Raw genomic sequence first — 14121 nt, 5'->3', positions numbered from 1 at the left:
TATTTTCCTTAGTTTTCCGTTGAATGCCCGTGGTCAGAGACTGTGATGACGACTCTAGAATTCAACAACCCTTTCACATTCCAACACCGAATGTACACTGCTGGAGAGAGGTAAATATGAGGTTAATTTAGGGCCTTTTCACACGAGAATCTTGAATCATCATTGAAATGATGATTGCAATTCGTCTATAGAATCATGGTACCATTCACATGTTTACTCAAACTGTGATTTCAATTCAAATTCCTGAGCGAAGGCGGTACTGTGTCCTTGGTGACTTGTTAATCAAACCCAATCAAAGCACTGCATCGCAAAAAAGAAGCTACGATGAGTGCATGACAATTGTGCTTGAAAGGTTACGTAAGCTCCGCCCCTCAAAAAGATGTTTTGGAGGTCAACCCTTTCAGACGTAAAATTCAGACCATAATATGAGTGAAAATTAAATAGAATTCACCTCCAGAGTACAATTTGAATTCGTGATTGTAATTAGCGTTTGTGATTCTACATGTAGTTTGGCTTCACACGTGCTAAACATTTTTCATTAGAATAATTTTCTCGGAATCATCATTCAAATTACAATTTTGGTACCATGTGAAAGGGCGGTTATACCATCTCTTTGCACCATGCTCTAATTGTTCGGGCTTTCGCTGTTGTCTTTCACAGCTGTTCTCTTTAATAGAAAATGGAAGTAGCAATTGTTCTGCTCTACAAATTGTTTGGGCTTTTGCTGTTGTCTTAAATAATTTATCAGTAGTGGAAGTAGTAATAGTACAGAGTACAAAATTTTCTTGTTGTTTATTCCTCTTGATTTTATGTACAATATATACACTGTACATTTATTTTTATTTTGATACATTGTGTATTACAGTGTAACAGTGTAACAAATTTGTCTTTAAAAATCTCATTTGTGTTATCATTTTTGTCTCACCTGCATAGCAGAGTGAGACTATAGGCGCCGCTTTTCCGACGGCGACGGCGGCGGCGGCGTCAACACCAAATCTTAACCTGAGGTTAAGTTTTTGAAATGACAGCATAACTTAGAAAGTATATGGACCTAGTTCATGAAACTTGGCCATAAGGTTAATCAAGTATTACTGAACATCCTGCCTGAGTTTCATGTCACATGACCAAGGTCAAAGGTCATTTAGGGTCAATGAACTTAGACCATGTTGGGGGAATCAACATCAAAATCTTAACCTAAGGTTAAGTTTTTGAAATGTCATCATAACTTAGAAAATATATGGACCTAGTTCATGAAACTTATACATAAGGTTAATCAAGTATCACTGAACATCCTGCATGAGTTTCACATCACATGACCAAGGTCAAAGGTCATTTAGGGTCAATGAACTTTGGCCGAATTGGGGGTATCTGTTGAATTACCATCATAACTTTGAAAGTTTATGGATCTGATTCATGAAACTTGGACATAATAGTAATCAAGTATTACTGAACATCCTGTGCAAGTTTCAGGTCACATGATCAAGGTCAAAGGTCATTTAGGGTCAATGAACTTTGGCCAAATTGGGGTATTTGTTGAATTACAGCCATAAATTTGAAAGTGTGTTGGTCTAGTTCATAAAACTTGGACATAATAGTAATCAAGTATCACTGAACATCCTGTGCGAGTTTCAGGTCACATGATCAAGGTCAAAGGTCATGTAAGGTCAAAGAACTTTGGCCACGTTGGGGGTATTTGTTGAATTGCCATCATATCTCTATAAGTGTATTGGTCTAGTTCATAAAACGTGGAAATAAGAGTAACCAAGTATCACTGAACATCTTGTGCGAGTTATAGTAGTTTTCAAAATCAGCACTGCTGCTATATTGAATCGCGTGATGCAGGTGAGACGGCCAGAGGCATTCCACTTGTTTCTATTATTCGTTTATTGTTTCCTGTTGTATTTTTTTTCTCCAAATTTAACACCCCTACATGTATAATCACGCTTAACTCTTGAATTCACAGGAAGTTCATACAGGTGACAGTGCAAAGTTCATGTGATTTGACCTTTGACCTCAGTGGTCAGTCATTAGAGGTCACTGGTGACCGTACACTCACCCTCACACCACCACACTCCATCAAGAATATTGTAAGTGAACATTTATGCATTTAAAAAAATATTTCATGATGTGACATCAAAAATGTTGTCAGTGCACCACTTGTTGGTGAATGCTTTGCTATACATGTATGTGAAACCTGGAGATGACAGCAAATTTTATGGTGCATGTCTTGACATCAAGTATGTCATCAAATGTGCCAATGTCAAGTGCTATCAGTGTACCACTTTGATTGAGAACACTGTATTTTACAGTGAAACCTGTGTATAAAGGTCATCTTTAATAAGGTGATGATGGCAAATTTTATGATGCATGTTGTGACATCAAGTATGCCATCACATGTGCCAATGTCAATTGCTATCAGTGTACCACTTTGATTGAGAACACTGCATTATACAGTGAAACCTGTGTATAAAGGTCATCTTTAATAAGGTGATGATGGCAAATTTTATGATGCATGTTGTGACATCAAGTATGCCATCACATGTGCCAATGTCAATTGCTATCAGTGTAGCACTTTGATTGAGAACACTGCATTATACAGTGAAACCTGTGTATAAAGGTCATCTTTAATAAGGTGATGATGGCAAATTTTATGATGAACAAATTTTATGATGTACAATATGTTGTGACGTCAAATGTGCCAATTTCAATGAAAACTAGATTATACAGTGAAACATGCATGTAAAGACCACCTAAGGGGGATGGATGATGGCAAATTAGGACATCTAATATGCCATCGAATGTGCCATCAAATGTGTAATTGTAAAGTGTTGTCAGTGCACCGCACTGATGGTGAACACTGCATTATAGTGTAACCTGTAAATAAAGACCACAGAGGGAGATGATGGCATACCTTCTGACATATGATGTCACATCAAATGTGCCATCAAATATGCCATCAAATTTACCATCGATTTAGCCATCAAATGTGCCAATGTCAAGTGTTATATGTGCTGTACTTGGTGTTTGTTGTATAGGAGCCTCTTGAATCAGTCAGCATGAGCGTGAAATATACTAAATATTTGTACAGAGACTCAACCCGGCTCATGGCATGTGCTTTGTCCATATAGAAGAAAAAATTGAGAAGTCCTTTGAAATGCGCCGGTATCTGCTCAAATCAACTCCCTCTTCATAAACATATGGAACCTGTTCATAAAGACCACTCAAGGATATGGACAAAAATAGTCTCTATGAGCAGTTAATATTTACATCTTACAGGTTCCTTTAATACATGTACATGTCTTTTGATGAGAAAATTTATACAAGGAAACCAAATAGATGTTTCATATATGACTGCATGTAGGCTACTCAGCATACATGCAATTAGCATATATTTGCTATTTTTATGTCTTCTGATTTATTTTTCTGTAGAGTGGACAGATACTCTTGTTCACTTTGCCCTGCTATGTTGGTGTTTTTTCTTTCATTTCTTGAAGATGACTTACCGGTTTGTATATTTCATTTCATGTAGCTACTCCAGGCTCAGAGGGCAGTCTCCTATGTGTGGGAGGCCAAGCCTGTCCCAGACACCCCTAGACCAGCAGGATCCGTCGAGTTCCAGTTCTCAGTCAGCTACAGGTCCATCGGCCCCTCCCCAACCACCGATCAGGACAAGCGTCTCAAGTCAAGCTCCTATGATTTTGAAATCATTGATTTTGAGGTATGCATGCATCATATAACTCTCTCGATCCGAGAACAATTCCCCAGCAAAACAATCTCTGTGTGGTAACCATGGTAATGATAACAATGAAAATGATAACAGTACTACTTCTACTACTAATGATGATGTCAATAGCTTATCAATATTAATAAGAATAATAATGATTTTAATAATAGTAACAATAATGATGATAATAATAGACGACTTCATATAACACATTTTGCAGAGGATACAAAGCACATCGGGGGCCCGTCTCACAAAGAGTTGCGATTGATCCAATCAATCGTAACTCTGTGGAAATCCATTAGTGTCATAATTTTTTCTACAGGAAATTTGCACAATGTCCTTTACAAAGAAAGAGTGAATTTTCAAGACAACAATGAATCTCTGAATATACATCATCGTTAGAAAATATTTTGAACAAACATTTATAATACATGTTGACATTGCTTGCCGTCCATAGTTTGTAAGACGCAACTATGGAAAGCCAGCAACATCAACATCTAAAATACATGTTTGTTCAAAATATTTTCTAGAAATGACGTATATTCGTACATTCACTGTTTTCTGGACAATTCAGTATGTTTCCCTTTGTTTTTTAAAGGACATTGAGCAAATGTCCAAAAGAAAAAATTATGACATTGATGGATTTCCATATACTTGAGATTGATCGGATCCATCATAGCTCTTTGTGAGATGGGGCCCAATCGTTACCCCAGGCTTTACATGTAGCTCAAGCTGTCACTTTATCGGCAGCACTTAGTGCGCTCAAGGAATTAATTCTACCTGGGGGGTTTTCTCAAAGATTTACATGTAAATATGACTTAAAACGCACTTCAATGCCAAAACGTATCTGAAATGCAACACGCAGTCTAATTGATCAATACGCAGTACACAGAGGGTCGTGGGTTCGAATCCCAGCCATGGCGTAATTTCCTTCGGCAAGAAATTTATCCACATTGTGCTGCACTCAACCCAGGTGAGGTGAATGGGTACCTGGCAGGAATTTATTCCTTGAAATGCGTGTGCGCTGTAATCTTAGTAATTACGGCAGCCAAGCTACAGCTGGGGTAATAATATCCAAGTCCTTTGGAAGCGCATAGAGACATTATTCATAATTGTGTTATGCGCTATACAAGAACTGTTTATTATTATTATTATTACATAGTGAGCGTCCTCTTTGCATGATCTCACCAATGTGGTCGTGTCTTTTATACCGTACGCAACTAGGCATTTAAGTGTGACTCTAGTTCATACTTAAATCTTTGTGAAACACCCCCTCCCCAGGTATCCATTATTCGCACCTGGGTCGAGTGCAGCACATTGTGGATCAGTTCTTTGCTGGAGGAAATTACAGCATGGCTGGTATAAAGTCCAGAGCCACAACGGTCCATGTGTATTGTAAGGAAGGCTTCAACAATAAAAAATTCAAAGAGCTCATTGGAAATGTAAAAGATTGATTAAGATTTGCTTCCGACTCCATGCACTGCAGCCTAAAATGTGCAGGAAAGCAACTCCATTAATAATTTCAAGGTTAAAGGGATGGTCCAGATATTTATATCTCAATAGAGTAAAATTCACTGAGCAAGATGCTGAAAATTTCATCAATTTAAGCGGATAACAAATAACGAAGTTATTGAATTTTAAAGATTTGCATTATTCCGGTGAAACAGTTCTAGGCATGTCTTTATGAATATTCATTAGGTGGGCTGATGATGTCATATCCCCACTTGTTCTTTTGTATTTTATTATATGAAATTAGGTTTATTCAAAAAAAATTCTCCCATAACTAAAACAGTTGGATTGACAGCTGATTAAGTACATTAGTTATATATTACTGCATCTTATGCTGGAGACACATCATTTATACATGTATGAAAAAATGAAACAAATAATTTGATTTCATGTAATAACATAAGAAAAGGAAAAGTGGGGATGTGACATCAACAGCCCACCTAATGAATATTCATGACGATGTGCTTATAACTGTTTTCACAAATATTGATAAACTTCAAAATTCAATAACTTGGTTATTATCTGATTTTTATGAAATTTTCAGCATTTTGCTCTGTGAATTTTACTCTATTCATTTAGATATAGATATTTTCAGCCCGCACCATCCCTTTAAGATCAAGATACAAGACTATCATTGCTGTCAACAGTGGTAATACTTGTTACATTATATGAATATGATTTATAGAGTATCACAGGATTTCCGTCATAAATGGGCATTATTTTATGCTTGCCACTCTCCACCCTGGTGTAATAAATGGGTACCCGGTAGGAAGTAATTCCTTGAATGCTCAAGCAGCTGATAAGGGTCGCCGTGCTTAAAGGTAAATGCTAGTTTTGGTAACGATATCAAAATGAGTTCGTACAGAATCCAATGAAATGACCACCAAAGTGTCTGTTTGTATGAATAAAACGCATGTGCCAAAGGATTCTGGAAGAAATTGTGTAATTGCTGAGAAATCAGCAAATAAGCACAGGATTCGGGTAGAGCGTCGGGCCCGACGCTCAAAGCAATAATTATACACTGTCCCACGTGCGCTTATCTGTGTTGGGGAAGTTCAGTCTGAACATTATTCAGCGTAGATTTCAAGATTTCACAAAGTTCAGTTTATGTAACTGTACCAGATCTAGATCCTCGATGATATACTGACAATTAAGCCTGGTTTTACAGACTTTCTCATGAAATCAGTGTTTACTGCAACTACTGGAATTTCTCTTTAAGCCAGGGTAAAACAGGGTTCCCAGCCCATCAGGGAAATCAGGGAAAATTATTTCACTTTTTTCCATATAGAAAAATCAGGGAATTTGATTTAAAAAAATATCTTAAATCAGGGGAAAATGCTGCAAATGAGGAAAAAATCAGGGAATTTGATAAAAAAAATACCTCTAATCAGGGAAAAATGCTTCAAATGAGGGAAAAATTAGGGAATTTAATAAAAAATGCTTCAAATGAGGGAAAAATCAGGGAATTTTGATCAGCCCAAAAGTCAAAAGCACTTTAGTCAGTCAGACTCTGTTATATTTTGTTGCATATCAAAACAACATCCATTGAATGACTGGTTAAGGTGGTACTAATTAGTTTTACATTGTTGTTTTTATACTAAAAATATATATAATTCACTGCAACAACTTAGAAAACATGCGCAACTGGGAATGGGTTTGAATAATTATCAGGGAATCTTTAGATTTCATCAGGGAAAAATCAGGGAATTTTGTTTTCTTGAAAAGCTGGGAACCCTGATAAAAATATGCAGTGATCAAAAACATTGTGTGAAATGTTGCTCTATTTATCAATTTTACTATTATTTTCATATATTGTTACCAAGCATGGTATTATTTTTTGTGTTGTTATGATAATGTAAGTTATAAATCTTGGATTGTCTCATAATTAAAGTGGAAATTCACCTTGTCACTAAGTTGATTTTAATGAAAACAGAAAAACAAAAGTAACCTATCGATGAAGATTTGGTGAAAATCTATCAAAGAATAAGATAAACTTGTAGTTATGGGATTTTAAAGGACAAGTCCACCCCAACAAAAAGTTGATTTAAATAAAAAAGAAAAATCCAACGAGCATAACACTGAAAATGACATCAAAATCGGATGTAAAATAAGAAAGTTATGACATTTTTAACTTTCGCTTAATTTCGCAAAACAGTTATCATGGTTTTATGCACATCCTGGTCGGTATGCAAATGAGGGAGCTGGTGACATCACCCACTCACTATTTCTTTTGTATTTTGCTATATGAAATATGAAATATTCTAATTTTTTCCTCATTGTCCTGTTAAACAAAGTTTTATTTCTCCTTGAATTTGTGGAATTACCATTGTATAACATTATATGGTTTAGTCAAGTTGGTCCTTATTGTCAAATTTGTAAAAATTGAAATATTGTATAATTCAAACAATAAAAAAAAAGAAGAAATAGTGAGGGATCATCAATTCTCTCATTGCATGTCACTGAGATGTGCATATAACTATTTTGTCAAAAATAAGGAAAACTTTAAAATGTCATAACTTTCTTTTTTACATCCGATTTTGATGAAATTTTCAGCATAATTCTTTTCTGATTTTTCTCTGTTGATTCAAATCAAAATTTTTCTGAGGTGGACTTGACCTTTTAAGTTTTGATTGTGTGACGTCACAAGCGAGCAGTTTCTTAATATGTCACGTGATATTAATTCCATATACTTGGCAATTATTTTTTGCCTGTTAATTCAAGACATTTCTCATACACATCATTTCATACTGGCTTCTATAAGAGAAATATTTGAAATATTTTTTTGTCTTCATGAACCATTAAGAATGGGAGTTTTTAGAATTTTTGTTTCATGACATATTAGCGCAGCTGCTCCTTTGTGATGTCACAAATCAGAAAAAAAATTGGTAACTCCGTCGTTCTTTAAAGGATTTTTCACCAACAATTTACGAATATCTTTCTTGTTTTTCTCTCTGCTTTTATTGAAATGGCAATTCCAAAAAATTATGTACATTTGACCCTATTCATTTGCCATTCTTAAAATGATGTATCTCTATTTTCTATTTCAGATAAAAAGGTGTAATGTTCTTAAATTTATTGCTTAAGTGGTTTGCAAAGTGAAGTGAGAATAGAGATAAATAGGGTCGGACAAAGAAAAAGTTTGATTATATATGAAATTATCCAAAAGCATGTTATTTTGGATGTGAATTTTACAAAAATTACTTTGTCCCATGACCTTCATTCTCAGTAATTATTCCTAATACTAGATTAAAACAAACAATAATTTACTCTATCCAATTTCAGACGTTGTTTATGATTACTTCCATCATCAAACCACCCAAGAGGGAGGAGCTATGCAAAGCAGGTACTCTATGCACCTTGGATGTAGCCATTAAGATGCTGGACACACCCCCTCTCACTGAGACCACACCCACTCCCAGTGGAGACACGCCCACTCCTGCTAAACACAAGCCATGCACGTCCAGATCGCTCATGTATGAGATCGATACTGAAGGGGGCATGTGGGCCGTCTGTGGTCGTAGCACCGGGGTCATTGCTATGCCAACCAATCGGTCTGGGGTCACAGAGGTCGCACTGGAAGTTATTCCACTGATTGCTGGCTTTCTTCCGATGCCCGACATCCGACTGAGTCAGTACTTGAAGGGAGTGGATCCAAATGGTGAGATTTCAACCTTGATCTGTTTTGTGAGAAACAAGCAGAATTTCAAATCTTTTTTTCATATCTTTCTTATTTTACATCCGATTTTGATGAAATTTTCAGTGTTAGGCTAGTTTAATTTGTCTCTTTTCATTCGAATCAATATGTTGTTGGGTGGAATTGACCCTTCTAAGAGTTCTCGTTTATTTCTCTTTCAGAAGGGAGTCATCCTCTAGCAGAGAACACCGGTGATCAAGTGAAGGGTATTTCTAGCAACACCAAGCCGACCATCTTGCCATTCAACGAGAGTCAGGTCTATTACTGCAGCAAAGCGGCTCAAGTACGGGTCCTACCGGAGTCCAACCTAAGCACGGTTGAAGTTGCCGTCTCCTAGCGGGTTCCATGACATCTACTCTGGCAACAATCGCTCCATTATAAATTACGCTCACTAATGGAACGACCAACTTCAACCCTTGATTGAACACTATTCCCAAACCCTACATATTAGACGAAATAAAACCCAGAGCAATTGTCGCAGGAGCGAATGTTGTGTCGCCCTCGTAGCACCATATTCACAGGAGGTGGGTTTTTTGTAAAGTTACGAGTGACTTAACGCACGACTGGTGACCCTCTCTTGTGCTATAAAATGACCCCTGCGTACCTAATTTATCACCTAAGAACATGTTTCAGTCATGCGTGACATAACAAACGGCATTATGAGACACCCACTAGGCTCTTGCTGCATAAAAAATTAGTACAGTAACTTTGCCTTCCAATGGTGGCTTCCATGGTAACAATGCCCAAATGTCAATCAAAATATAAGGATTCCATTGGAGATACCATCTTATGGCAAAGTTATTGTATTATTTATTGATTATTTGTCAGAGGTTGGACTGGACATGTCTATTTTTCCTGATGGAAAATAGTAATTTCCCATCACGTTATGATGGTACAACCAATGATGAATACCGGTAATTCCCTTTATATTTTCAAAAATAAATGCTTGGTGCATTTCCTCTATATCCTACTTTCAATGAATTAGAACCAAAATCTATGTACTGAGATTGCAGTGGCCGGTTACTTGCATTGATTGCACCAAAGCCACCGCACTCAGCGGAACGGGAATTAGTGCGTGTCGACGCATCACTGGACTTGCCTAGGAGAGAGAGCTCGATGACCGGCACGCCCGAGAGATTAATTTGATATCTTTTTACTTAAATAATGAAGTCAGAATTTTCGCATAGAGGAAAATGTATCAAGGTCCGACATCATGCAACATCATACTCAGAATATATTTAGTCACCTGATGCTATTTGAACCAATTACTATACAGGATTTAATCTATGTAGTATATAATAACTTTTCTGTAACAGGGACCAGGCGGAAAAAAGGCTTAAGATGAATTGCAAATACAGCAATTTTGTCTTATCAGTCACCTTTCTATAGCAGCCAACTGCCTATTAGGACCACTGAAACGGTTTCCATGAAACCTTATTATGTGTATCAGAACCTGTCTAAGGGCGCCACGTTTAGTGTTTTATCCCTTGGATGACCACTATGGATAGCTTTCACTGTATGAAAGAACCGCTCTTATTGGTTCCTGGTCAGTATTTTCGAACATAGTGCACATGCAACAGGGATCTTGATTGGCCATTGGCATTTAGCGATTAATTGCAGAATTTTCAAATAATGGGGATAGTTTAAAGAGAAATGCCAGTAGTTGCAGTAAACACTGATTTCATGAGAAAGTCTGTAAAACCAGGCTTAATTGTCAGTATATCATCGAGGATCTAGATCTGGTAAAGTTACATAAACTGACCTTTGTGAAATCTTGAAACCTACGCTGAAAAATGTTCACACTGAAGATCACCAACACAGATAGGCACACGTGGGACAGTGTATTATTATTGCTGAAATAAAGACCCGATGGAAGTGACCGAATCCGCGCTTATTTTGCTTATTTCTCAGCAATTACACAATTTCTTCCAGAATCCTTTGGCACATATTTTTTATTCATACAAACAGACACTTGGGTGGTCATTATATTAGATTCTGTAAAAAGTCATTTTGAGATCGTTACCAAAACTGGAATTTATCTTTAACCCAAAACTTGGGTTACTTGTGTGCATGTGATCACTCCACTTACATGTATATTACGGTCTATACCATGCCAAAGTTACCCTGTGCTGACATTTCCTACCGACCCACTCCAACTCATGCATCTTTTGTATATTATACAAATGATGCATGGGTAAGAGTGGGTCAGTAGGAACTGTCAGCACGAGGTAACTTTGGCATGGTTTTAGACCATAATGCCAAAGTTACCGCGTGCACACAGTTCCTCTGACCCACGAAAGAAACCCATGCATCATCTGTTTTATAGAATGGAAAAAATTTATTGAATAAACCGCAAAAATTAATGATTTACCGGATGCATGATAATTTCATGCGTCCGGTAAATTGAATTTACCGGACACATGATTTATTTAGCGGATGCATGAAAATTCCAAAATGTAATGCAGACCTTTTGATAACCCTGGACAACATAAATATGTACCGGTATGCCTAACTTGAGAATATGTTGGCACAAAGGCATTATTATACTCAAAATGCCAGATACAGCTTTGCATTGACTAGATCCATTAGGCAGCCTCAGACCTCCAATAGCTGTGTGTGTATGCACGGGCAGCGCCGGGGGGCCAGGGCCCACGGCTGCCGCCTGCCTGGGCCTGCAGTGTAGCTTTGGCTGTGCACAGCCAGCCCAGGGCAGTAGATCTAACCTTAGATCGTATGTCTGGACTTCTCAACGTAATGAGTATGCGGGCAGTTTTAATCCCTATGACAATTACGGTACCATATTTGTACTTACAGATCCTTTTGCTTCAACCAATCAGATTGCAGGGATTTTCTCATCCATTCTATAATACATGTATCTCCATCTAAATTTATTATATTCAACCATCATGAATGTAAAATTATTTATCAGTATTTATGTCATATATTACACTAATTATTATAGTAGTTTATACCACATGAATATGATGCAATGCCTAACTTCAGTTACAATTAAGTACAGAGTTTATGGAAAAGTTTCTCTTCCTCTTGTTATAATTTACGTAGTATTGCCAATTTGAAAGTTACATGGTTATACTAGTGATCTCATTTGTAAAACAGCCATAAACTTTCTTTTTCCTGGTTGGATTTATTTCAAATTTATTGGCCCGAATTCAGAAAGGTGGTTTTTAGAACCCTCCGTTGAACCTATGGTTTATGTCCTGTATAAATTATGCTTATTTATTGCGTATATTAAAAAATGTCCAATGCTGATGTGCGCTTTGTCAGTTAAACGTGACTCCATAATACGGATTGGGTTTATCTGACCTTCCTGCTCTCTTTCACACACCATTCAATGACCAGGAGCCCGTTTCATTATTGATTTCAAACTGTTGTGACATTTCCATTATGGCAACTACCATGGTGACAGGGCTCAGCAGCCAATCACAATCAAGGTATAGTTGTAAGTCTTTATGAAAAGGCCTCCAGAATTGATTTCCCCTTTATCCATAAATGAGTGGATGAGTGGGATATTTCGATGCCTAAGAAGACTGGGGGAGGGGCTGATTCATCAGCCCCCCCCCCACTTATGATCTTGGCCGTCGATCGCAATGAAAATTGGCATGTGAATTATCCATGGCATAATCTACAAAGCTATAAGATCAAATTCTGCAAAAAATCTCACTGCCAATTATGCTAATTTATGCATAAAATTAGAAGTTTGCTCTAATTAAAGGAGAATGAAACTCTCGGAGCAAGTTAGCTTTTGTGAAAGCAGAAAAATCAAAGAATAAGATCAACAAAACTTTGAGTAAAATAGGACTAGCAATAAAAGAGTTATGAGCATTTGAATGTCGAGATCACTAATGCTATGGAGATCCTCCCATTGGCAATGCGACCAAGATCTGTGATGTCACACACGTACAACTCTCCCATTTGGACACTGAAAATATACCCCAAAACATCTCTTTTTGCTCATTCTAATCATATATATGACAAACGATTCATCAATGATATAATGTTGTGAAACCTCTGTACTTGTCATCTCATACAGAGAACACCTCACCTTGTGATAGACTCTATAAAAGTGAGAATATAAGTGAAATAAGTACTAAAGTAATGAGGGAGTTGTACGTGTGTGATATCACGGATCTTGGTCGCATTGCCGATGGGAGGATCTACATGGCACTAGTGATCTCAATATTCAAATGCTCATAACTTTCTTATTATTCATTTAATCTTCCTCAAACTTTCAACAATATGTTTCTTTGATTTTTCTCTTTGATATGGATTCAGCTGGTTTCAAGGGTTTCATTCTCCTTTAACTAACCAATGCCCCTAAAATGCTAATTTTTGGTTCACAGAGTCTTTATCGGAATCTGATCAAATGTAGTTATTTTATTGTTTTCTAAATTTCTTAAGTATTTCCTTTTTTTGTACTTTATGGTTTTTGTCTCACCTGCATAGCAGAGTGAGACTATAGGCGCCGCTTTTCCGACGGCGACGGCGGCGTCAACACCAAATCTTAACCTGAGGTTAAGTTTTTGAAATGACAGCATAACTTAGAAAGTATATGGACCTAGTTCATGAAACTTGGCCATAAGGTTAATCAAGTATTACTGAACATCCTGCCTGAGTTTCATGTCACATGACCAAGGTCAAAGGTCATTTAGGGTCAATGAACTTAGACCATGTTGGGGGAATCAACATCAAAATCTTAACCTAAGGTTAAGTTTTTGAAATGTCATCATAACTTAGAAAATATATGGACCTAGTTCATGAAACTTATACATAAGGTTAATCAAGTATCACTGAACATCCTGCATGAGTTTCACATCACATGACCAAGGTCAAAGGTCATTTAGGGTCAATGAACTTTGGCCGAATTGGGGGTATCTGTTGAATTACCATCATAACTTTGAAAGTTTATGGATCTGATTCATGAAACTTGGACATAATAGTAATCAAGTATTACTGAACATCCTGTGCAAGTTTCAGGTCACATGATCAAGGTCAAAGGTAATTTTGGGTCAATGAACTTTGGCCAAATTGGGGTATTTGTTGAATTACAGCCATAAATTTGAAAGTGTGTTGGTCTAGTTCATAAAACTTGGACATAATAGTAATCAAGTATCACTGAACATCCTGTGCGAGTTTCAGGTCACATGATCAAGGTCAAAGGTCATGTAAGGTCAAA

At 37.0% G+C, this 14121-nt stretch overlaps 1 protein-coding gene across 1 annotated transcript in view; it reads left to right on the top strand.

Annotated features, from left to right (window-relative positions):
- The window catches only part of LOC129259295 (trafficking protein particle complex subunit 10-like), a 40454-nt gene extending 29528 nt beyond the window's left edge, over window positions 1-10926 (top strand). Inside the window, exons 16-20 of the mRNA XM_064098681.1 lie at window positions 13-110; window positions 1964-2087; window positions 3530-3718; window positions 8516-8891; window positions 9089-10926. Coding sequence (XP_063954751.1) covers window positions 13-110; window positions 1964-2087; window positions 3530-3718; window positions 8516-8891; window positions 9089-9264 — 963 coding nt within the window. The 3' untranslated portion in view covers window positions 9265-10926. The remainder of the gene's footprint in view (window positions 1-12; window positions 111-1963; window positions 2088-3529; window positions 3719-8515; window positions 8892-9088) is intronic.
- Window positions 10927-14121: the final 3195 nt, after the last annotated feature.

Source organism: Lytechinus pictus, chromosome 4 (genome assembly GCF_037042905.1).
Source record: "Lytechinus pictus isolate F3 Inbred chromosome 4, Lp3.0, whole genome shotgun sequence".
In the NCBI taxonomy this organism is placed as follows: domain Eukaryota; kingdom Metazoa; phylum Echinodermata; class Echinoidea; order Temnopleuroida; family Toxopneustidae; genus Lytechinus; species Lytechinus pictus.
This window is presented reverse-complemented; position numbering and strand designations above follow the sequence as displayed.